Here is a 24,310-nt window from a genome sequence, read left to right on the forward strand (position 1 = left end):
ATCCTGTTCATATTTAGTGTCTGAGGCCCTGAGAAATCTCATTTCTGCTGAAGAATTTTTAAATTGTTTTTCTCTCCTCTTTATTCACCCTCTGTGCCTTTCCTCCCTCTCTCCCACCCTTCCCCTTGTCCCTCTCCTGCCTGGCTCAGTGTATGTGACGCTGACCTGCGCCTTCCGCTACGGCCGCGATGACCTCGACGTGATTGGCCTGACTTTCAGGAAGGACATCTACGTGCTGACCACCCCAGCTGTACCCACCTGTGCCCGACCAGGCCCCTAAAACCCTCACTCCTCTGCAGGAGAAGCTGATGAAGAAGCTCGGGGAGAACGCCTACCCCTTCACCTTTGAGGTAAGGGCTGCTAAGCCCTTCCCAGCCAAGCAGCTCCATGGTGTCACCAGGGCTCAGCCCTGAACATGCCCTTTATTCCCTTTTTTCTCTTTTCCCTGCTCTGCCCAGATTGCCACCACACCTGCCCTGCTCCATCACCCTCCAGCCTGGGCCAGATGATGTGGGAAAGGTGAGCTGCTGTCCCCAACCTGTGTCTCCTAGACCCATCCTCCCTGGCAGGAGGTTGAGCTGTGGGGTGCTAAAATGAGAATTGATTCTCGTGCCCCATGGGGTGAGGGATGGGAAGGGAGGATGGCTGGAGTCAGCATCAGAATCTCTGGGAATGCAGTAGAGGAAGGAAGGAAATAAAGGAACCTAAAGCTCAAGCAGCTCTGAACCCCTCCTGCTCAGTAACCATATATGTTCCCCCAGGCCTGTGGTGTGGACTTTGAGGTCAAAGGATTTTGTGCTGAAATCTGGAGGAAAAAATCCACAAGAGGTATTTTCAGGGGATCCCTTTCCCCCCTTTTGGCCCTAAAATTAAACCACAGGATCTTTTTGGGGTGACCAGCTTAGGGGTAAGGCTGAGGACCTTCTGTCAGCCTGTGCCATGCTTGGATGGGGAGCTCTGCCCTAAATTGGGGCAGTGGTCCCTGTGTCACATCCTAAAAGCCAGGTGAAATGTTCACCCTTTGGCTGGAGACGCTGTGATGTCCCCAAAGAGTCCCTGCAACCCCTTGAAGGCCTTGTTGAGGCTGTGGGGGACACTGGGGGTGCCACTTCTGTCCCCACAGGAACTCCGTGCGCCTCATCATCCGCAAGGTCCAGTTCGCCCCGGCGCAGACAGGGCCGGCCCCGAAAGCCGAGACCACCCGGCAGTTCATGATGTCAGACAAGCCTCTGCACCTCGAAGCTTCCCTGGATAGGGAGGTCAGTAGGGATGCTGTCCCCCCCCAGGGATGGGGACCAGGACTTCTGGTCACATCACTGAGCCTCTTCCCACTGCAGATCTACTACCACGGAGACCCCATCCAGGTGACTGTCAACATCAACAACACCACCAACAAGGTTGTGAAAAAAATTAAGATCTCAGGTGAGAGAGGGACAGAAGGGACATGTCCCAGCACCCATCACTGCCAGAGATGGGGACCGTGAGCCCCTGCCACATCACCAACACAGCTCCCCCTTGTCTGTCCCCAGTGGATCAGATCACAGACGTGGTCCTGTATTCCCTGGATAAATACACGAAGACTGTGTGCACCGAGGAGATAAAGTAAGGGACAAGGGGCCAGAGGTGATGTGGCATTTCAGAGAGGGGGTAAGAGAAACAAGGAGGACGAGGAGGAGGATGGGAGAGTGATGGGGAAAGGATGTGATAGTTTTAAACCAAGCAGCAAAAAATCTCTGGGTTAGAAGAGCAGGTGCAGAGGAAACAGAGGACAGGGAAGGCTGTGGACAATGTCCCACCAGCACAAGCCGGTGGTGGCTGGGAAGGTCCCAGGGGAAGATGTACAGCTGCTCCCAGGCTTCTTCATCTCCTCACTTTGCATTTTTGAGGCCAGACACAGCCTCTGCCCCCCTCTGAGAACGAGGAGGGAGAGAGCAAAGGCAGGGGGAGAAAAAAGAAGTGGTTGTAGAGGGGAAGGAGAGGAGAGGAGGGAATGAAAAGAGGAAATGGCCCAGCAGCTGCATGGGGAGGGCAAGGCTGGCTCTGCACAGGTGCCTGCAGTGATGGCGCTGGGGCTGGCTCTGACCTCTTCTTTCCCACCCTTCCAGTGAGACGGTGGCTGCCAATTCCACCTTCTCCAAAACATACTCAGTGACCCCCCTGCTCTCGGCTAACCGCCAGAAGCGAGGCCTCGCTCTTGATGGCAAACTCAAGCACGAGGACACTAACCTGGCCTCCACCACCATGTAAGACCTGTATGGGCTCCTCCTGCTCCCCACCACACCTTTGCCCACTTACCCCTGCTCAGCATGCTCTGGGCTCCCACCAAGGGCCCCTGAGCCCACCTCATCCAGCTGGAAAATGTAAGGATTTTGTGACATTGTCACAGACCCACATCTCCATCCCATAGGAGAGATGTAGCTTCCCAGTTCCAATGCTGCTCAAAGCTCCTGGATCCCTCTGCAGGGCTGGGCCTTGTCTTGAAAGGGGCCTCCAGAAGCTGCTCTGTGGCTTCACCTAAGTGGCCTGCCCTCTCTTCTCCTGTTTTGCTCTCCTGCTAAACCCCAGTGCATCCCACGTGTTGCAGGACACAGATAAACCCTGGGAACTACCATGAGGGGAGGGGATGGGGTCTGCAGGCAGCACTGCCCTCTCACTGCCCCCCTCTGCCTTTTTTCCTAGCCTGAGACCTGGCATGGACAAGGAGGTGCTGGGCATCCTGGTGTCCTACAAAGTGAAGGTCAACCTGGTGGTGTCCCGAGGAGGGTGAGGCTCTGTGGGCATGGGAATCAGGGATCATCAGCTCAAGCTGTGCTGCGGGATTTTTTTACCCTGGGGATATGAGAGGGCACTTACACTGTGGGCCCCCTCATCCCTGCCCTGCTCCCCTGGGGTCACTGGGCTGCTCTCTGACCCATACCCCACCACCCCTACTATCAACCATCTAACACCTCCCCTCCTCTGCCTTGGTTAATTTCTGTCCCTTCTTTTCTGCTGCCACAGCATCCTGGGGGATCTCACTGCCAGGTAAGGGGAACTGCCTGTGAGGCTGAGCATGGGGCTGTGCTGGGCAGGATTCTTGACAGAACTGCTTTTCCTTCCAGTGATGTTGGGGTGGAGATGCCCGTCATCCTCATGCACCCAAAGCCTGATGACTGTGAGTTGTGTGTGGGATGCTGCCGAAAATCAGCAGGGAAGAGGCCCTTCTGGTTCAGGGGGAAGCTGGTGAAAACAACTCTAGTGCAGTTGCCCCAGTGCCAAGGGCCCTGCTCTGGCCTCTGAGGGATGGGCACAGCTGTCCAGCTGTCCTGGAGCAGGGTGGGAGCAGCTTTCCCATGGGATGGGCACATCTGTCCAGCTGTGCTGCACCCACCCTGTGTCCTGGAGCAGGGTGGGAGATATCCTCCCCATAGCATCCTTCCCACTGTCCCTCTTTCCAGGAAAACACCCAAGCATTGAGGAGAGCTGTCAGTTGAAATGTCCTTTCTGTATTAACCTGCACATCTTTTCTCTCCCCATCCCTTTCTCACTGTGCTTATCACTGGAATACAGCTAAGCCAAGGTAAAGAGGTGTTCCCTCTAACACACAAACCACATAGATCCATCACAGATGGATGTGACATCCCAGCTTGAGGTCACATCTTTGGATTAAACCACCCAGGTCTCAAAGCCCTGAGCCTGTGTCACAGCAACCACTCCCAGAGGCAGCAGGAGAGATCACATCCTGGGATTGGGATGTGTTCTGCAAATTTCCAGGGCTTATTTGACAACTCCCCTTGCTGCAGCCCCAGCAGCTGCAAGCCTTGGCCTTGCCCTGTCCCTCAGAAGCAGCTGGCAGTGTCTTCCAGCCCCAAGTGCCATCACTAGACAAAATGTCTCCATGGTCTTCATCCCCATACAGATATCCCTGGGCTGCTGGAAGTCACATCCATGTGCCCCTGCATGTTCCCCAGCACCAGAGGCCTCTTCTCCTCTCAAATCAGCTTATTCCAGCTGAAGCCACATCTGGGGGTGCTTCCCTCTGGGAACCTGCAGTGTCAAATCCGTTCCTGACAGCCATGGCCCTGCCAAGGGTTTTGTGTCTGGTTACACCCTGCAACAGGATGTGAGCACTGGGATTTGGGGCCTGGAAAACCAGACTGCAACTCCAAGCTTTCACACTTATCCCTTTCACACCATCCTTTTCCCAGTTCAGTGAGAACATTTAAACTTCCAAAGAGGAAATCTCTTGGTCTGTACCCACCATGGCTCCATATAGGTTTTGCCAAATAATTTCACCTTCCCAAGCTTTTGGAATCTCTTTTGCTGACTCTTTTTTTCTGTTTTCTCCCCTACTTTTCACTTTGTGCTCTCCCTTGCTGTTACTCACTGCTCACCTTTCTCAAGGAGGTAACTCCTCTTTGTTTTCCTTTCCTTGTTTTCCCTTGGAAATGCAAAAATATTGTGTAAAAAGCCACCAGAAGCTGCAGGCCCAGCTCCTTGGGTCATGCAGGCTCACAGTGATGGGGCCTGGGTTTGTGGGCTGGGGCCAGGCTGTGCCTCACAGTGGCCTAAGTGTTCTGAGTGGGGTGACAGGGCCGGGGTGTCCACTGCACTGTCCCCATTAGCAGCAGGGTTTGGGCTCAGCAGGGGTTTCCCCTTCTCCTGTGGGCTCACTGTGCTCTGCTCTCCCTTCCAGCGAGGAGGACATTGTCATCGAAGAATTTGCTCGCCAGAAGCTCAAGGGAGAGAAGGATGATGAAGATGAGAAGGAGGAAGCTGAGAAAGAGGAGAGCTAAGCTGCAGGCCCCCAACACCCCAGTTTGGGACACAGCCGCCTGTAGTGTCCCCACTGTGCCACACCTGGCACAGCCCCCTCAGCCCCTCACAGTCCCCATAGGTCCCCCTTTCCTCCGCAGGCTCCCAGCACCCACTCCAAGCCCTGGTAGTGGTGGTGAGAGCTGCTGCAGCTCCTCCCGGGACCGCCACACTGGAAAGCCCCACGGTGCTCCCTGTTCCCATGGGTGCCAGGACAGGGACAGGGCGGGTGCAATGGCCCCAGCCGAGCACATCACCAGTGTGGCTGTCACCTGCCCGTGCTGTGCACAGCTCTGTGACATCAATACCAATAAACCCACCCGGTGGCCCGGTGCAGGCTCTCTGTTGTGCTGGGGGAGGAGCAGATGGTGCCTTCGTGCAGTGGGGGATGAAGTGATGCAGAAGCTGGTGCAGTCAGTCCTGGCCGGGCCCATCCCTGGTACAGCCGGGTCCATCCAAGGTACGGCTGGATGCCTCCTGTGCCAGCTGGGTCCAATCCCAGTACAACCTGCCCCCGGTACAGCCAGACGCATTCTGCTACAACCATCCCCGTTACAGAGGGGTCCAGCCAAGCTACAGCAGGATGCGTCCCAGTACAGCCGGCTCCAATTCCGCTACAACATCCCAGCTACAGCCCGGGCACATCCCGCTACAAAGCCGCACCATCCTCTCCCCGGAGGCCGCCCGGTCGCCACGGCAACCGCCCTCCCCATCCCCACGGCAACCCCCTCCCGTCGCCATAGCAACCGCCCTCCCCGGCCGCCCGGCCCCCCCGCCCTCGCGGTTGCCATGGCGGCGGCCCCTCCTCCTGTTGCCATGGCGACGCACCTCCCCGCGGGGCGGGCGGGCGGTGACGCGGCGGAGGTGACGCGCGGGGTGGTGGTACCGGGGCGCTCGGCGCTGTCTCCTTGTCCCCATCACGGCTCCCGCTCGGCCCCCTCGCGCCGCCATGTCCGCGCCCGGCAGCGGCGGCGACTTCGGGAACCCGCTCAGGAAGTTCAAGCTCGTTTTCCTGGGCGAGCAGAGCGGTGAGAGCCGCGCCGGGGCCGAGCAGAACTGGGAGGGGCTGGCGGGGCGGGGGCAGCGCCCGGGGCCGTGCGGGGCCGAGGCCGCGCTGTGCCCGGGGTGAGGGACGCGGTTCGGGCCTGGCGGGGCCCGCCGGGCCCGGGGAGGGGCGGCCCAGCCTGAGGCCTCGGCGGGCGGGGCTGGCGGGGCCCGGGGCTCCGTTCCTGGCCTTTCCCATCGGCCAGGGCTCCGTTCCGCCCTCCTGGGCCCGCAGTGTTCCCGCAGCCCGTGCGGAGAGGCGGCCCCAGAGCTGCGGGGGCTCCCGGCGGCTGTGCTGCCCCCCGGCCGCGGCCTCCCCCCCAGCCGCGGGGGTTTCCTTCTGCCTCAAATGGCCTCCCTTTTGTGCCCCTTCCCTGGGAATAGATGGATGAGTTCTGTGTTTTCCTTGTAATCGTGCTGTTTTCTCGCTGGGAGTGTCCAAGGCCCGTTGGACAGGGCTTGAAGCCACCTGGACTGTGGAAGGTGTCCCTGCCCACGGCAGGGGTGGAACTGGATGAGCTTTAAGGTCTCTTCCAACCCAAACCATCGTGGGGTTATTACTCCTCATCTTCTCCTCAAGCCCAGAACTGGAGGTCTTGGAGAGATTTCCAGAAGTTTTCTAATTTCCCAGCCTTTCCAATGCAGGATTGACATTGCTGCTGATAGACATTTGTCTAATCTGTTTTTAACCCTCTCCAATGTTCTTAATTCCACAACCTTTTTAGGCAATTTATTCCTCTTTTCTATTCATGTCCTTTGAATTTTTCTTTGCTTCCTCCAGCTTCCTGAGATAGAATTGGAACTTTATCTTTGTTTTTCAGTTCTTGTCAGTTCTGCACTTTGTCTCTTGATGATATTTGGAGATGTAAATTTAAAGTTTTGAAACAAACCACCAGAGTTTGCTCTGTATCTGAAATCTTGTTACAAAGGAAGGATGGGAGTGTCAAATGTTGCTTTTCCATGCAGCCAGAGGCAGCAGAGCAGCATCTGGGATATCACCTGCTTTGTTTTGATGTTTATGTCCCAGACTTGGGGATTACATAAGGAGCAGAACAGGGTAACAAAGCAGATTTATTGCTTGCCCAAAGCAAACAACCAGCTCTTTGTTATCAACACACCTGATTTGAGAGCCAGGTTATCACCATGATTCATTTTGGACCTGCAGACATAGATCTGTCTTTGTCATTTTGGGACTGAGATTTCCAGCTGGCTATTTCTCAGGAAGGTGTGGCTGGAATGGCCTGAGATTGGCAGCTGCTGTCAGATCAGTGCCACTCCCAAAGCAGTGCTAATTTTTTTTCCACTGCTGCTTGAAAGTAATTTTTCTCTTCTCTCGTAGTTGGGAAGACCTCCCTGATCACCAGGTTTATGTATGACAGTTTTGACAATACTTACCAGGTATGTGATACTATTTATTTGCTTTTTAAATACATATTTATGGATAAATCTATGCCCTGCTGTTCAGATAGATGCCTGGGAGCCCATATCTCCATGAGATGTCAGTTCAAGATCAGATAAGAGGTTAAAATGTGCTGTGAGATGGAGATGAAGCTTCATGATTAAATCAAAGCATCCAGTGTGATGTCACAAAGTGCAGTGTCCAGAAAGGCAGCAAGGTTTAGATCCCCTTTGGATGTGGGGTAGATCCTGTGAGAAGCCTTGGGGAAAATGGGGAGAACATTGTTTCATGGGAAGATGCTGGTGAGGATTTCTGGTGATGGATATGAGAGCCTCAGGAAATGGAGAATGAATAAAACCCCAACATCCTCTGGCATTCTTGGTCTCTGTTATCTTTAGAGCTTCCATTTCAGTTGGAATAGTTGAGTCCAGAGTGTGTAAATGGAGCTGCCAGAAGTCAGCTTGGTATATTTTGTCTCTCAATTTTTTTACTACTATTTTTTGACTAAAGGACTAAAGATAGGAAAAGCCATGGAAGTCTTGGCAGGCAAAGACGGGGGTGGGGATGAAGAGGCTGCAGATGAAAAGCAGATGTGTAAGAGGCCTGAAGTTTTGGGGAAGAATTAATTGCATCAAAGGCACTCAGAGGTATTTCATGGGAATATCAAATATCTGTAAAGCAGGTGAGATTAGGGCTTTATCTTTTAATTCAGCCTGGAAGAGTTACTGGTTTAGATTGGGGTGATTTCAAGTTGAGGACAAGTCACTCACTGGAACTGGATCCTCTTGTGCTTCCTGCATTCTTCTCCTGTGCTTCCTTTCTTTTCCTGACTCTTGTAAGATGCTCTCATAGATTTACTTATTGCATATTGTAGTTGTTATAAACCATGGCCTGAGTGGAAAATAGACCTCCCAGAAATAAATTCTCCTTCCCAAAACTGACTCTGTTGCTCTTTTCCAATTATCCAGTGGTACACATTCAGCTGTGTGCGTTAAGAGTGGGGATAATTTGCCTAAAACACTCAAATCTGTTACATCAGGAGCTCTCCTCTTTCCTGGGGTTCTGATGGGCTGGGACAGCTCCTTGATTGGAGTGCCTGGGAGTGCACCTAACTTAGTGCATTTTAAATGCCTTTGTGCTGGGAATTGCTGTAGCAATGGGAATGGATGCAGACCTGCCTGGGAAAGGCAGCTGCTGAATGTCACCGGAAGGGAAGCACATTCTGAAGTGGAAAGGCCTGGATAAACATGGCTTTTTAGCTTTCAGTTGCCCGTATTTTATAGATCCCATTTGTTCTACCTTTTGAGTATTTCTAACAAGATAATTCTTACCAGACTGAATTGGGGCAGGCCAGAAGGAGCTGCCAGCTCAGATATGATCTGTGTGAAGATACAGGAATGTCTGAGGTTAAAATCCAGACTCAGAGGTTCTTGTGGAGCTGAGAAGTGTTGAAGAATGCTGTGAAATGCAGCTGGTGCAGATCCCCAGATTGCTTTGTTTTTATCACCTCAATTGAAGGCAAATCGCCAGATTCATAACAAGTTTGTGAACATTTCTGAGAGTTTGTGCAGAAAGGGGATTCAGGAAGGCAAGTCACAGCTCCTAATGCTTCTCTTTCCAGGCAACCATTGGAATTGATTTCCTGTCCAAAACAATGTACCTGGAGGACCGCACGGTGAGTGGGGCAGGGGTGGGATGGCTGGAAGGGCTCTTCCTCCCCCTGGCCCTTCCTCCAGCAGCTGCTGGAATCCCCCAGCAGCCTCCAGAGAACCAACCTTGGTTGAATCCCATCACTGGTACAAGATCTAATACCTCTATCAGGAAGTCAAAATCTTCCATGGAAAATTGGGGCTGGATAATGGCCACATCCCAGGGAATGTGCTGCCTGTTGTGTGGACCTGCTTTAGGTGCAGTTTGCTCCCTGAATTTGTGGCTCTGCCTCTGGGATTGTCAGGATGAAAAGGGCTGAGCAGACCTCAGATACTACAGAATATTCTGAGCTGGGAAGGACCCACATGACTCATCCAGTGCAGCTCCTGAAGCCAATAAAAAGCCAAGGAATTGGTGTTCCAAGTCTTGAAGTCCTTCATGATTAGACTTTGTTCCTTCTCCCAGGAAGCTCCTGTGGTAACAGCTCTGACTTACTGCAATAAAGCAGTTTGGGATTTAGCCTGCATGAGATTCCTGTTTGCACAGAGACCTCTCACTCCCTTCTTCTGGATTTCCTCTCAGTATTTGTGGGTTTGCTCATGTTTTGCCAGTATTTGCCTTTTTCCCATTTTGCTGCTGTGTGAGGAGTGTAACAGAGCTGTGGGGAGCAGGGAACACTGCTGTGTGGAGCTTTGGGCCTGCTGCTTCCAAAGAAGTCTCTTCCCAGTGTGTGTGCTGAGTTTCCTGAGAGTTTCTCTGCCATTTTACCAATGATTCCCTCTTAGAAAAGCCCTTCCTTAACCTTTGTTTAAGGCAAAGATCCTGGGAATGCTGCTTGACACCTGTGGATGCATGTGTGCTGTTATAGTGGTGTGGGTTTCTCATGGTTGTGTAAGTTAGGATGTCATTCACCTGCTGGCCTGCTATCCAGAAAAATCCCATTTTCCTCCCAGCGTTGGAATGCTGTGAGCTTTCCTAATTGTGTATGTGGTCCACAGAGCCCATCAAGCCTGTTCAAATAACAGAGGGGTGGAGTGTAGATAAGAGGAGGGACAAATACAAGCAAACAAGCTGGGAAAACTCAGACACTGGAATAGTTTCTCAGATATGATTAATGCTGGATTTTGCAATAGGCTTTGATTTCTGGGCTGGAAACAAGGAATGCTGAGTCTCCAGCTGGGATGTGTGCTTTGGTGGATTTGATATGGCCTTACAGCTAATAATGTATCCTGAAATTGTACCTGTGCTCCATCACTCAGCTCTAAACATGACCTGGACAAGCCAGCAGAAGGGATCCTCATCCCTGGAAGTGTCCAAGTCCAGGTTGGACAGGGCTTGGAGCATCCTGGTCCAGTGGAAGGTGTCCCTGCCCATGGCAGGGGTGGTATGAGATGAGCTTTAAGATCCCATCCAACCCAAACCATTCTGGGATTCCATGAAATAGATGTGGAATTTGGTTCTTTAAAACCATCTCCCAGGAAGAGCAGCTGTGTCACATTCCCAGCATTGGGATGTGTGGCATTAAGTGAGCTGGAGCCACCAGAAGCCCCATCCTCAGTCCTGGCTGTCAGGAGCCACATCCATGTGCCAGTTCCCCTCATTCCTGACAGACGGAGCAGTTCTTCCTCCTCTGTGTGTCCATAGCTTCCCAGCCTTGTTGGGTTGCAGTGCAGGAGAAGCCAGCCTGGAGGGTGGGTGCTGTTGGGGGTTCCACCACCTCTGGTTTTCCATTGGGATCATCCAGGCCAGGCTGAGGTGGTCCTTAGGGTCAGGAGCCCCACATCTGGCCAGCTGCTTGTGTGGCTGTTCTGGCAAGATCCCTGAGGCCTGGCTGTGCATTTCCCTTGTCAGCTGGTGCCATGAGGAGGCATTTAGGGCTCTCCTGGTTTCTGCTGTTGGCATGTGTGTGATATTCCTGGGTTTGTTGAGGGAGGGATGTTCCCAGACTTTGAGAAGTGTCGCTGCCTCTTTTCACATTTCTGTTCCATTTGAGCTTTCCTTTTGTTGCCTTAGTTTTGCTTTGCAACTTATTTTTATTTATTTATTTTGATTTAATTTGAGTTTTGGTTTTGTTCTCCATTTTCCTGCTGTTCCCCTTCCCCTTCCCCTACACTTTTCCATTTCCCAGATAAGGCTGCAGCTGTGGGACACAGCCGGCCAGGAGAGGTTCCTCATTCCCAGCTCCATCCGTGACTCTGCTGTGGCTCTCATTGTCTTTGACATCACAAGTAGGTATCGAGCCCAGGGTCTGCAGGGACCTTGCTTTTAACACATATTATTATTCTGGAAGTGGTGGTGGTGCCCAAAAAGAGCTAAAATAGCCCATCAACCACCTGTGGGTGTTGACAGGGATTGGGAATTCCAGTGTCTGTGCTGGTTGTTGGTAGCCTTTGGAAAGCTTTACTGGTTTTCTGTTTTGTTTTTTATTTTTCTAACTTCAGAATTATTTTTCTTTTTCATTTCTGGGTAAGGAGAGAGGTTATACAAGTAACAGCTTCAGGTGCCAAAGCAGAGGAATGTTGTCAGAGTAAGTAAAACAAGAAAAGACCCTTTTAAACAGAAGCTGTGGAGTGACTTAGGAGGATTCAATATTCCCATTTTGTTGGAAAAGAGACCTGGAGACTCATGTGAGAGCTTTTTAAAGAGGAGAGATGCAACAACCACAATTTTTAAAGAACAAACAAGCTTAGAGGGAAATTCTCTGTAACTCTTGACATGAATGTTTTAATACAAGATAGGAAGTTATGAAGAGAATTATTTCATTGTAACTCCTGTTATTGATTCCACTTGATCTGGTGGGGGTTTTGTTAATCTACAGTATCAGGATTTATATAAATTTCAGTAAAGAAAACAGCACAGGTGGAAAAGCTCTGCCCCAGGTTTATTCTGTTACAAACAAGTTTAGAGTGAGGACCAGGCATTTGTTTTACTCTACTAGGCTGAAGTGCTTAACAAATAATAGGCTGTGATTTATCCTCACTATTCAGGGCAAATAATTTCCTGGTATTTCTCCCAGTCCTGGAGAGAATTCTGGGGGAATTCCTGGTTTACTGCAAATTATGTCAAACTGGCCTGTTTGGGGAGCACAGAGATGTGCAGGTGGTGGCCTGTGCTGGGGATTCTCCTGGCTGAGGCAGCAGGGCAGGATGCACAGCTTGGCATAATTTTTCCCACTACAGGTACAGCATGCTGTTCATCCAGGCAGCTGGAAACATTTTGCCAGTCCAGGCTGTTCTTAACAGATCCCAGCCATGTCAGAAGAAATTTAAGTGACAGCTGATCTCATCATTCTTCAGTAATGGGCTGATCTTTGCAGATAATTTCATTTTGTTCTTAGTGACTGAGAGGTTTAAAGTTTTCTTGTGTTGCAGAAGGGATATGCTCAGGTACTTCTGGGGGCACAATGAAATTGTTTAGTTATTGTTGTTGTGTTGGACATCCCAAAATGCAGGTGGAGAGATTCATGAGGGGAGTCCATACTCAGCTCAGGCCCCTCCTGAAGGTTGTTCCTGAGGGAGGCTGGGCTCATTCCTGTTGTCCCACACTGGTTATTTGTATTTTCCCTTCTAAAATGGGTGCACACAAACCTGGACTTGCAGAAATGCAGCAACCTGTGTCACTTCAGGAGTGTCTGTGTGGTACCTGCTCACTGGAGACCTTCCCTCAAAGAGCATTACCCTGCACAACTAACAAACTAATTTAATGAATTTAACAAATTAAACAAATTACCTGGGCCAGCTCTGTGGTGCTTCCTCCAGTTGCCTTTTGCCTGTGAGTCTGAAGGTTTGGGGTGGTTCAGTCACCACCTGGCTGAATGTTCATGGTGAATATTCCAGTGCAACAGCACTGTCCAGGGAGGCTGTGGAAGCTTGGGAAATCGGCATTAGTCTGATCTTCCAGCTCTGCTGTGATGCTGCCCAGGTGCTCCCAGTTTGTCACCTCGAGTTTCCTGGGATAGAGAAGAGCCCTGACTTCTCCTGTAATCAAGTCTGCCTTCAAAATGAAGCAAGAGCTAATTGCTTTAACTATAAACCCTAATCTTCCTTAAGCCCCAGGGCATCAGCTCGACATTCCCTGATGTAGATAAGATATTGTTTTGAATCTGACTGCAACCCTGTGCTTTATCAACTTCTCTTCCTCTTCTAAGCAAGCAATGATTGGTCTTGAGGAAGCTGATTTTCCTTGATGAGCTTCCTCATTAACCAGTGCTCTGCCTCTCTGCTGGGATTATTTGTGTCTGTAAACTGGAAACCAGTGGGTGCCTCCATAAAACTGTTGCGAATGAGGAGCAATCCTGTTTTCAGGCACTGTGGGGCAAAGGAAAAGGAGGTACTCCCAGTGTGGAAAGCTTTTTATTTGGGGTGTTTGGGGAGTTTTTGAGCAGTGCTGGTTCAGCCAGGCCAGTCCCAGACCTTGGGGCTGTCATATATAATAATATATTATAATAAGTTTGTGTTTGGAGTCAAACTCTACCTGGCCTAGCATTTTTATGATGCCTGTGCTGCTCTGGAAGGGAGAACCCAATGTCCTTTGCACCAGCTGAACCCTGCAGTGTGTAACATTTGCTTTCATTTCTGCTGGAATTTAAGTTATCATTGCTTCAGTATCACATGAAGATCCCCACTGCCATCACATGGATGCTCCATGCTGGAGGTTGGATGCTGTTTTCCTGCCTGGTGTCTGCCCTGTGGGAATTGCCCCAAAAGCTTTGATCAGAGATGCTCCAGACTATGAGTCCTGTGGAGATCCCATCCATAATCCTGGGAGATCAGTGCTGTACTGTTGGCTACCCCCAGTAATGAGGTGGGAGCCAAATCCTAGAGCATTTTGGGAATAGCAGGATCTCTGGGCAAGCAAAGGAGGGAATTAAAGCACTTTGCAAACAGATCCAGGAAACAGCTCTGCTGTGGTTGGATTTGGGGCCAGATGACACGGTCACCTCAGCTGCTGCAGTGGGGTGTGGGAGTGGCCTTTTCCCTAAAGGGTTTTCCTGCTCTCTCTCCTCTCCCTGGTGGGCCGGGCTGGCCCCAGCAGGTGCGGCTGCAGCTCTGGGACACGGCGGGGCAGGAGCGGTTCCGCAGCCTCATCCCCAGCTACATCCGTGACTCCACCATCGCCGTCGTGGTCTACGACATCACCAGTGAGTGGGGCCCGGTGACAGCACAGGGGAGTGCTGCTCTGCTGTGTCCTTGTTAGAAACACCCCACACAAGCAGAACTGAGAAGTTACAACCACAAGTTCTGCAAAAACATCATTAAAATCCAAAATGTTTTCCCCCTTCCTTGTTTTCTCATCTGAGCAGGAAATAATTGATGTGGGGTGGGGAGGTTTGGAGAAGCACCTGAGTCCAAGTGAAGCATTTTTGCTGTCATAAAGGAATTTTATCCTCAGCTTTGCTATCTCATTCTTCCCTGCAGACTTGAATTCTTTCCAGCAAACCTCCAAGTGGATCGATGATGTCAGGACAGAGCGAGGCAGCGATGTCATCATCATGTTGGTGGGGAACAAAACTGACCTGGCAGACAAGAGGTAATGGGGGAAACTGGGCCCTGCTGCCCTGCCCAGAGCCACCAAGGACTGGGGCTAGTCTGGACTTAAAACAAGGCTTGATTTTAAACACAATATTGTTTGCTTGTCAGGAAATTCTCATTTCTGGTTTCAGCAAGAGTTATTCTCTTTGCTGTCCAACAAATAGTTTAAAACAAACCCACCTAAAAAAACTACTTAAGTGGCTCTGCACTGTTTTCTCAGTGTGGTATTTTGTCTGATTCTCCTTTTCACACTGAGGTAAAGGCTAAAAGCTGCCTGTAAAAACAGGGAAATCAGCTGATTTTCACTATTTTCCACCAATTTCTCTCACAATGTGCACATACAGCTGGAATTTCACGGCACAGTTTCTCGTTAAGATGCAACACAAACTTTTGTAGGATTGATCTAAAAGTATGAATTTCTCTGAGTATAAATTTCATGTCATGTATAACACACACTGAGCTTGTGGATGTGTGAAAGGAGACCAGACAGCAAAACCCAAACTGCCTCCAAAGAGAGACCAAAAACTTTATTGACTCCTAAAATGACACAGACAATGTTTTGGGAGGTACCATAAAGTATTTGGCTTTAAAACTCTTAATTCTACAACACATCAACCAAAATAACCAATGTAATGGGTTCTTAGAGGAGCACAGGCTTTACTTTGTTTTCCTATTTCAAATCCTTCTCTGGATTGTTGATTTAACAATAATTTTGTTGAATATTTTCAGAGATTTTTGTTCCTTAGGAAGGTATCAGGAGCAGTGTAGATAAGGGAAGGTTTTTATTTTAATGGGTAGTGCCAGAAGCAGTTGGCAAAGGGAAGATGGAGTGAACCAGGCAGTTCCAACCCTTCCAACTGAAACATCCTCACACACCCCAGAAATGTGGGCTTTGGGTGTCAGGGGATGTGGGAGGGCTTGAAACCATGGGAGGATTTTGATCTGATGCACAGAAAATCACCTCAGGAAGGTAGAACTGGGAACCACCTGGATCTCACAGCAAAATAGTCTTAAAAAATCAAATTCTTGTACTTCGGCTGTTCACAAGATTTTCCTGATCAAAGGAGAACAATTTATAGATGAAATTAATGTTTTCTCAGCAAAATCTTGGCTTTTATTTGAATATCATTGTTCACTCTGTTTCTTGGGATGATGGGCAGAGTGATCTGAGTGTTCCATTGTGGGACATTCCCACATTTTAAATTCTTACCCCTGCTTTACTCACTCCTGCAGTTATACATTCCTTCAGGATGCACTGTGATATGGATTTTCTCCTGTGATTCTGGTGGGTTTGTGTCCTAACATCCCCAACATCCCTGGCTGTTTGCCCTGCAGGTTTTTAGTTTTCATCCCCAGCAGGAAAAGCAGGAATAATTCTACTTGGCTTTTCCCACTTCACTGAGCAGCATTTTGAGGTGTCCTGTGCCTTGCGCTTTGGAAATATCCCTAAAACTTGGTGCTCAGAGCTTCAGGAATACAATAAAAACATGTACAGTTCATTTTGCTTAAGAATTCCATGTGTGAACTCATGGTCTGTCCCTGAAATTGTTCACAAAAACAAAATCCATGATGTTTTCCCTGAGCCAGCTCTGGATTTTCACCACTGAGCCTCTCCCATGCCCTCCTGGGAGCTGGGAATAACTGCAGCTCTCTGACTGACTAACCTGGCATTTCTAATTCCTCTCAAAATCCAGTTTCATGTGAAACTAGAAAGCCCAATGGGATCATTTCAGCCTTGGAGTATTTCCTGATGGTGCACAACAGCTGGCCTGGCACTGCTGGAAGAATTAAAAATACCAGAAAATTGTTTGAAGCAGCTACAGCTGAAGTTCATGCAGCACTGGAAAGTCTTATTTTGGGAGCTGAATGTGACAGTAGTCCTGGTGTGGGCTGGAATTTGGAATGATGGGGAAGGAATATCCAGGTGTCAGTAACAGGAGCTGCCTTGCCTTTCTTTTCAAAGGAAATTGAATTTGTATGAGGCTGAAATTCTGGGCCTGTAGGGCTGGACAAAGCCACCTTTGGTGTCATAAAGGTGACATTTTTGAGGCAGAATACAGGGAAGCCATTCATCCTCTGATAAAAACCAGGGATGAGGCAAGTTCTGAGGCCAAAAAGCTGCACTAAAAATAGCCCTGTTCCTGTTCAGTGCAGCCTGGTAAGTTTTTCATTCCACTCAATGTTGCTTCAGTTGGTGGCTGGTCTTTTTTTGGGTTTTGGAGTTTTTTTGGGTTTTTTTTTTTTTTTTTTTTCTCCCTGCAGCTTTCTTTCTCTAATTTTTGGACTCTTTTGCTTTGGTTTGGTTTTTCTGCTCTGTGATTTGTTCTTATTACTGGAGACAGGTTTCTGTAGAGGAGGGTGAGGGAAAAGCCCAAGAGCTGAACGTGCTGTGTGTTGAAAGCAGTGCTAAAGCAGGACTCAATGGGACACACAGTGGGGCTCAGAGAGGCAATTCCAGGTGTTTGTCTCCAAGCTGCCGCACACTGTCCCTGCTGCTGGAGTCTTTGTGTCACCTCACAACATTCCCTCTGTTAGATTTGAGAAACTCCCTGTCTGGGTGTGGGGATTTTTCCTTCCCTGGAATGCTGTGGATGAGGCTCAGATATTCTGCACAGGCTTCATCCTGTGCTGCTCATCTGCCACAACTGCAGGTGTTCCCTGGGGAGCTTCCCTGAGGTGGTTTCACTCCAAACTGAAAGACCTGGGGGGTGAAGCCTCAAGGGTCCTGAGGTGGGCTGTATCCTCTTGGAGGGGGAGCAGTAACTCACTCCCAGGCATCTCTAACTCTTCCTTCTGTTCCTTGTGTCTCTTTTCCACCTTTGTGCAGGCAAATCACCACAGAGGAAGGGGAACAGAGAGCCAAAGAGCTGAATGTGATGTTCATTGAGACCAGTGCAAAGACTGGCTACAATGTGAAACAGGTAAGTTCAGGTTGTGTTCTCAGTCAGGAATCTGTCCCTCACTGCTCTGGATCTGCTCCAGGGTGGATTTGTGATCCTGCAGGAATTTCCTCTTGTTTAATGCCAGCCCCTGTGATGTTTCTTGGTTTATGTAGTGCAAGCTTCTTTCCTGTTGAGCTAATGATTCCCTGTCAAAGCTAAACCTTGAAACAAAGGAGAGCTCACTCCAGAATGTGCTGAGGGATGGGAAAGGGGGAAAATCACTGTTTTGTGCAGCCAGTCAGCTGGAATTTGGTTTGGTTTGGTTCACAGTCAATGCACTGTTTGCTGAAATCACTGCTGACATCAGTGGGGAGAATTGTTTCTGCTGATGCACTGGAGTAAAAGTTCCTCCTTCTGTTTGCCAACCAGAGAATCTTGAAATATTTTAGGGGAATTGAGGTTGGAAGGGATCTCTGGAAATCACCCCTTCCAACCCTCCTGCTCAAAGCAGGCTGCCCAGAGCTGACTCCAGCTGAGTTTGGAATATCTCAAAGGATAGGGACTGTCCAGGTGCCAGTGTTCGATCAACCAAACAGCAAAATAACCTTTAAATTTTTGTTTTAAGCAGAATTTCTCAGATTTCTGCTTGTGCCCTTTGCCTCTTGCTTGCGATTCCCCTCTCCACTGGTTCAGTGATTGTTCTGGATATAACAGAGCTTGGAATAAGGAGCTGTGAGCTCTGGAGAAAATTGGGAAACATCCTCAGGAGTTTGCTGCACACCAGCAGCTTGGTACAACCTCACAGTGGGATTAGGAGGCTTTGGGCTCAGTTTTTGTGGGTGTTCTGTATTGAACCCACTTTAGTGTTTGATTTTGACTCGTGTTGCCTTCTTTGCCCAGTGGGTATTCGTGGGGAGAGCTGGGATTTGAAGGCTGCAAACTCCAGCACCTCGCTGGGACCTTGGTTTTGCAAGAAACACCCTTTGGAGGGGTGGCTGAGGAGCTGCTGGGAGGGAAGTCAGCAGCAGCAGGGATTGCTCTGGTCTTTGGTGCAGCAGAGTTCAGCAGCCTGGCAGTGTCTGCGCTGTGTGAGGGCAGCAGGGCAAGCTCTGAACATTGACTGAGGAATGATGTATACCCATTTTCCGGGTTTTCTGGGGATATCATGGCCCTTCCCAGCTCCAGCACATCCTTCCCTGTGTAACTGCAGCTCCCTGGAAGCAGCACTTCTGCTGAGGAATGGCTGTTTGGCAGCAGGACTGACCTGAAGGGCTGGGCTCTAAAAGCTGTTATTCCACAGAGGAATATTCAGTGCCAGCTGAGTGATCAGAAATCTCCAAATGTGCACCCTGTGTGCACAAGCAGAGGCTGGACACGGTAAATGATGTTTGGTGAGTGCAGGAGGGAGTTCCATGAATCCCTGGAAGAATGTTACTAATTAATTCCATGTTCTCTTTAAGCAGGAACAGGTAAAATAAAACTTTTTTTGTAGTCATTGAATAAGTTCTTTAATATAAGTTCTTTGAAACCTGTTAAATTTCCTACATAAAATTCTCATGGCATTTTTGATCACTGCTCTGCCTCCTAAAGTACCCACTCAACGAGTTTGTACAACTTAGAATCCGAGTCCTGCTGTAAAACAATGTTTTTAACAGGAACTTTTTTTCTGACAAGCCTTGAGCTTCTCTCTTGCTGCTTTCCAGCTTTTCCGCCGTGTGGCTGCTGCCTTACCTGGGATGGACAGCACGCCAGAGAAGAGCAAAGAAGACAGTATCCTTGTTTTCCCATGGAATTGGGCAATTATCTGGTGTTAAGTTTGGCTTACTGACTTTCTTTGGCACCTTGTGGGGACAGGCCTTACTGGGGTTTTGCAGGGATTTGGCTTGAAACAGGGCATGGAGCTGTTGGAGTGTGAGCAGAGGGATGGAGCAGCTCTGCCATGAGGAAAAGTTGGGAGAATTGGGATTGTTCAGGCTGGAGAAGAGAAGCTTTGGGGTGACCTAATTCAGGCCTTCAGGACCTGAAGAAGCCAAAAAGAAAAATGGAAAGGGAATATTTACAATGGCTTGGAGTGACAGGACAAGGGGGAATGGCTTCCCACTGCCAGAGGTCAGGGTTAGATGGGATATTGGGAAGGAATATTTCCCTGTGAGGGTGGGGAGGCCCTGGCACAGGCTGCCCAGAGAAGCTGTGGCTGCCCCTGGATCCCTGGAAGTGTCCAAGGCCAGGTTGGATGGGGCTTGGAGCAACCTGGGATAGTGGAAGGAGTCCCTGCCCATGGCAGGGGGTGGCACTGAGTGATCTTTAAGATCCCTCCAACCCAAGCCATCCTGGGATTGTATGACCCTGTTTGTGGGCCAGATATGAATGTACACAACTAACGGCCAGCACAAGTTTTGCTTCTCCACTCAAACTGAGGCTGGAATTTCCACAACTTTAAAATGTAAGAGTTTGTTACTCTTTTTGTCCATCCTCTGAAAGGTCTCACCATGTCCCTGGCACAGTTACCCTGTGCAGGCAGGCCACAGAGAGATACCAAACAACCTTTCCAGATCCTGTTCTGGGTGATTCCTTGACTGTCCCTGCAGTGATTGACATCAAACTAGAGAAGCCCCCCGAGCAGCGAGTCACGGAGAGCGGGTGCTCCTGCTAACAGCCCCTGCCAGCAGCACCCCCGCCCGGCTGGGCTCCCGGAGAACATCCCACTCATTGCCACCCCTCTGGGGCTGGAAAACCATTCCTAAATGAGCAAATCCCTGTGTACTGGTGGGGAGCAGCCCCGGCTGCCCCTCTCACTGCATGGTTTGAGCCCTGAGTGCAGAATGAGTGTCCTGTCTTTTGAGTTTATTTTTTTATGTTGTTGCACTTGGGCACCATGGTGCCCTTCACACTCTCCCTCTCTCTCTCTCTCTCTCTTCCTCCCTTTCTCCCCCTGTTCCCACCTGGAGCCTCCCTGCTCAGATGTATCTTGTGAATGCCATGGAAAAGCTGCCAAGTTAGGGAAGACAAAAATGAATCTTTGGGGGTTGGTTTTTCTGCCTTCCCTCCTGCCTTGCATCCTCCCCCTGCCCTCTCCAGCCCCCTGTCCTGCATCCCCACTTCCTCTGGTAAAAGGCTGCTCCTTAAACTTAAACCAGTCACTTGGACTTGCCTTTTTGGACTCTGCAAGTTCCCTGTTCCCAGGCTTTGCTTCCTGCAGGGCACACACCCCATGAGCTCCCTGGTTTCTCCTTTCCGTGGATGATCCTGGCTAACTCTTGCTCACAACTTCCCAGTTTTGCCCCTTGTGTCACACAGGGCCCTGGAAAACCCCAAACTCTGAGAGCTTCGGCCTTGTTGCTCCCATTTGTGTAGCAAGGACATCCCAGAGCCTGCTCCCCTCAGCTGGAATATTTTCTCATCCAGAGAGTGTTGGTGAGTCTTGGCTGCAGATGTGGAGGAGGAGGAGAGAACAGAGGCTTTGCAGCCCAAGGCTGGGTGGGGAGAGATCCTCAGGGATTCTGGAAGCAAACAGTGACCGGGAATCCATCACTGCAGGGGCAATACCTGCCCTGAGAGTCATGGATGCTCCTCAGGCTCCTTCACTGATCTCCATTCTCCTGTTCCTCATCATGAGAGCAGCTTCATTCAGAGCAGGAGAGCCACAGCAGAGGGAAGGGCAACATTCCACTCTCATTGTCAGGTTGCTGCTTGATGGAATCATTCCCATTGCCTCTGCCCTTGGAGCAGAGCTCTGGGGTGGGACCAGCAGCTGTTTCACTACTGGGGGAATTTTAACCTTTGCCAAAGCTGAGGGGAGCAGTGTCAGGGAATTCCTGTCACAGTGGGTGGAAGATTGGAGGGTTGGACGCTGCTGAAGGGAATTCTGGTGTCACTCCCCAACCTTGGAGGTTGGGAACTGCTTCCTTTCCCCCAGTCCCTGGTTTTGAATCATTTCATAGAGGTTTTCAGAGATTTCCTGGGGTTTTGGGTCCACAAAAAGTTGGTCTGTCAGTTGGCAGAGAGGAGAATTACACTGTTCTTTCCCCACCTGGCCTGTGTGACACGGAGGATGCTGTGGTAGGACAGTGACCACAGTGTGACCACGCTGGGGAGGGTTGGTGACACTCCCTCCCCTCCCCTGGCAGGGTGTCCCTCAGTCCCTGACACCATGTGTGCACCTGAGGGCAGGAAGGGACAGCCCTGGCCTGGCAGCAGGTCACCGAGGTCCCCAGAGTCCCTTCCCCTCCAGGCGAGCTGGCTGCAGGAGGAAGCTGGGATGTGACTCCCCATTCCCTGCCCCTCGGGAAGCTGATCCCATTCCTGTACATAGCCCATTGTGGGAATTGCTGGTGTCGGTGTCCGTGTCTGTAGAACAGGTGTTGCTGTCCCTCCTCACAGGCAGCTCTGCTGTCTCTTCGTGTTGTTCGAGTCACGGACAGGGGCGGGAGGGGGGAGACCCCAATGACGGGGTGGGGGGTAATTAGTGGAATCCAATAGTTCCCTTCCCACTGTTTTTCTGGATGTGTTCCTGCCATGTGTCCGGCCCTGCTGTCTTGTAGCTGTAGCGAGTAAGTGTGACTGTAACTCTGAGTAAGGACTGTGTGACACAGCCAGTGTATCACTAAATAAATAAAGTTATTTCACCAACACTGCACTCTCCTGCTGCCACACAGGGGCTGGGGGACTAAAAGGGGTTCGCTCCAAGGTGTGACATTCCTGTCCTGAGTAGGGATGGAAGAGGAGGAGGAAGAATGGAGCAGGAGACATGAAGGAGGAAGAAGAGGAGGGATAGAGGAGGAAGGATGAATGAGGAAGAAGGACAGGAGGAGGAGGGAGAGGTGGAAGAATGGAGAAGGAAATGCAGAAGAGGGAGGAAGAACGGAGCAGGAGGAGGGAGGGAAAAAGGATGGAGGAGGAAGGGGAAGGACAGAGGAAGAGAAGACCGCTGACAGTTGCAAAATGTGGAATATGTAACAATTTTCACAGGCAGTCTCTGACATTTGATCTTTGTTACTTTCAACCCTAATCAGCAAAAAAAATGAGATTTAATCCAAGAAACTGAGCAGCTGAAAGTGATGTCCAGGTGTTGGAAGGACAACTAACTTGTGGGTGGAATTGCCTCATTGAGGGTTAAGGCTGGACGTGCTTCAATGCTCTCAGCCCTGGGGGAGGTTACCAAAGCTTGGGAAGGAGGATCCCTATTTTGGGATAACAGGACCCTGTGGATCCAAACATAACTCAATGGAGCCAGGAACATATGGCTCCTGAAGCCCTCAGGTGAGGCCTGCCCTGCAGCACACCTGGGATTGATCCTGCTGCTCCAGAAGGACCTGCAGGACCTCTGCCAGTGCTGCTTCCCTGCAGCCTGAACCCCTGACAGTGAGTCCTTCATCCCTGCAAGTGTCCAAGGCCAGGTTGGACAGGGCTTGGAGCAACCTGAGATAGTGGGAGGTGTCCCTGCCCATGGCAGAGGGTGGCACTGGATGATCCTTAAGGTCCTTCCCACCCAAACCATTCCATGATTTTATAATTTGTGCCTCTCATCTCAGTTTTGTCAGTCACTAAAAAGATCCAGTGTTTCTGGAGCTGTTGTTTTCCCAGCAGGAATCAGTAACTGCTCAACTCTGGTGGTCCTAATGCTTTGCTAATTAACATACCCAAGACATTAATGTACCTTGGGAAACAATCTGCTTTCCTGTCAGCCAGGTCAGCAGGAAAACACCTGAGTCATTCCCTGGGAGGAATTGCCCAGGGCAGGGGAGACCTTCCTGGAGCTCCTGCCAGGGAATGCTCTGAAGCAGGAGGGACAAATTCAACATCAAAATTGTATCTGCAGCTCCCTGTGGAGAGAGCTCTTCTTTCCCTATAGAACACGGAGATTCTGGAAAACCAGTGTGAGACCAGAGAGGTGATCCAGGAGGTCCCCTTCCCAGGGTGTTACAGGGGCTTCCAAGGATGTTCATTCCCCTGGTGGAAAAGCTAATTGTTAATTCTGAGTAAAAACCTCTTTTGCAGTGTCTTTTCCTTGCTCCCAGCCTGGTTCAGTGTCCTGCCCTGCTCCTGGAGTTGTGCTGGTGCCACCACAGCCAAAATCCTGCCTTGCTCCTTCCCAGCAAGGCTGGAACACACTCCAGGTTAGTTGTTGCCATAAGGCCTCCGTTAGCAGTAGTTAGGCTAAGGAGTTGGTTCCTGTGCAGGCCCATGGGAACCAAACCTGAGAAATGAGGCCTGAGAATCTGCAGATACAAGAAACAATGTTTAAAGGACTTAGGTAGAGCATGTAGTACATATAGGTATACAAATTACTTGTGAAATATGATTACATGGTTACCAATAAAATGTTTTCTATGGTGGGAGTTAAGCTTAGAGAATTAACCTTTATTTTAGCTAGAGCAAGCGTGCAAAATTTATAGCCTTTAGAAAGGTTACCTAGAAGATGAATGTGAATGTTTAAAGTAAAGTACGTAGGAGACTGCACGTAGGCTGATGAAGTAAGACTTGTAACAAAGGTATAAAAGATAAGCATCTTTTGTAACCAACTTGGGACGCTGACTTTGAGACACTAGTCCTCAGGTCCCCAGGGCCCTCGAATAAAGCACCGCATAAACTGACACTCTGTTGGTTTGTGTTTTCTCTCGGGAACGGGCAGCAGTTTTCTGGCGACCGCGGCAGGACCTCCGGAGGTGGCTGGGGCGGTTCGCGAGCTGATCAACTCCACGCCAGCACCAGGTGATTTCTGGGGAGTCATCGACCCGCACCCGACCCCGTGCCTGACGGACAACTGTGAGAAGGTAAGCCCAAAAGGTGCTTTATTCTTTAGGTTTGGGTGCCTGCCTAATAAGACGGGACGGCGATTCCCGCAGGGTTGGGCTAAAGACGTCTATGGTCTGGGAAGCCTAGGCGCCGACCGTCAGACGAGGCGAAAGCCTCGCAGGATCGGCACTTGCCCCTCGCGGCGACGAGAAGTGGCAAGATTGGTATTGGTATTAACACTGGTATTAATATTGGTGTTTGAGTCTATCTATATT

General features: G+C 50.2%; 2 protein-coding genes across 3 annotated transcripts in view; both read left to right on the forward strand.

Annotated features, from left to right (window-relative positions):
* The window catches only part of LOC310922070 (arrestin-C-like), a gene marked incomplete at both ends in the record, with an annotated part of 5,257 nt that extends 482 nt beyond the window's left edge, over positions 1–4,775 (forward strand). The window contains 14 exon segments of the mRNA XM_083882389.1: positions 150–244; positions 246–350; positions 459–467; positions 469–519; positions 762–798; positions 801–828; positions 1,124–1,259; positions 1,338–1,422; positions 1,530–1,602; positions 2,106–2,243; positions 2,680–2,763; positions 3,001–3,024; positions 3,102–3,161; positions 4,676–4,775. Coding sequence (XP_083738515.1) covers positions 150–244; positions 246–350; positions 459–467; positions 469–519; positions 762–798; positions 801–828; positions 1,124–1,259; positions 1,338–1,422; positions 1,530–1,602; positions 2,106–2,243; positions 2,680–2,763; positions 3,001–3,024; positions 3,102–3,161; positions 4,676–4,775 — 1,025 coding nt within the window.
* A 904-nt stretch (positions 4,776–5,679) lies between these two features.
* Positions 5,680–23,946, forward strand: LOC310922133 (ras-related protein Rab-6A-like). 2 transcript variants are annotated; one of them, XR_014592300.1, is made up of 10 exons: positions 5,680–5,822; positions 7,178–7,236; positions 8,859–8,912; positions 13,922–14,027; positions 14,305–14,416; positions 17,246–17,339; positions 19,004–19,070; positions 19,889–20,714; positions 23,298–23,416; positions 23,932–23,946. XR_014592300.1 is itself a non-coding variant. In XM_083882531.1 (8 exons), the coding sequence occupies exons 1-8, from the start codon at positions 5,744–5,746 to the stop codon at positions 19,951–19,953; spliced, it is 636 nt and encodes a 211-aa protein (XP_083738657.1). In that variant the 5' UTR covers positions 5,680–5,743; the 3' UTR covers positions 19,954–22,565. The 2 variants fall into 2 exon arrangements, 1 of the variants encoding a protein (XP_083738657.1); XM_083882531.1 differs by lacking the exons at positions 23,298–23,416; positions 23,932–23,946 and having other exon boundaries at positions 19,889–22,565.
* The last annotated feature ends 364 nt before the right edge of the window (positions 23,947–24,310 follow it).

This window comes from Zosterops lateralis (assembly GCF_965231275.1).
Source record: "Zosterops lateralis genome assembly, chromosome: W".
Lineage (NCBI taxonomy): Eukaryota > Metazoa > Chordata > Aves > Passeriformes > Zosteropidae > Zosterops > Zosterops lateralis.

What these genes read in the sequence shown, in the direction of transcription:
- LOC310922133 (XM_083882531.1), top strand. Translation starts at nt 5,744, where the DNA reads ATGTCCGCGCCCGGCAGCGGCGGCGACTTCGGGAACCCGCTCAGGAAG. An exon ending in GTTTTGACAATACTTACCAG is followed by an intron (nt 7,237 to 8,858) that starts GTATGTGATACT and finishes TTCTCTTTCCAG; the next exon opens with GCAACCATTGGAATTGATTT. An exon ending in ACTGACCTGGCAGACAAGAG is followed by an intron (nt 14,417 to 17,245) that starts GTAATGGGGGAA and finishes ACCTTTGTGCAG; the next exon opens with GCAAATCACCACAGAGGAAG.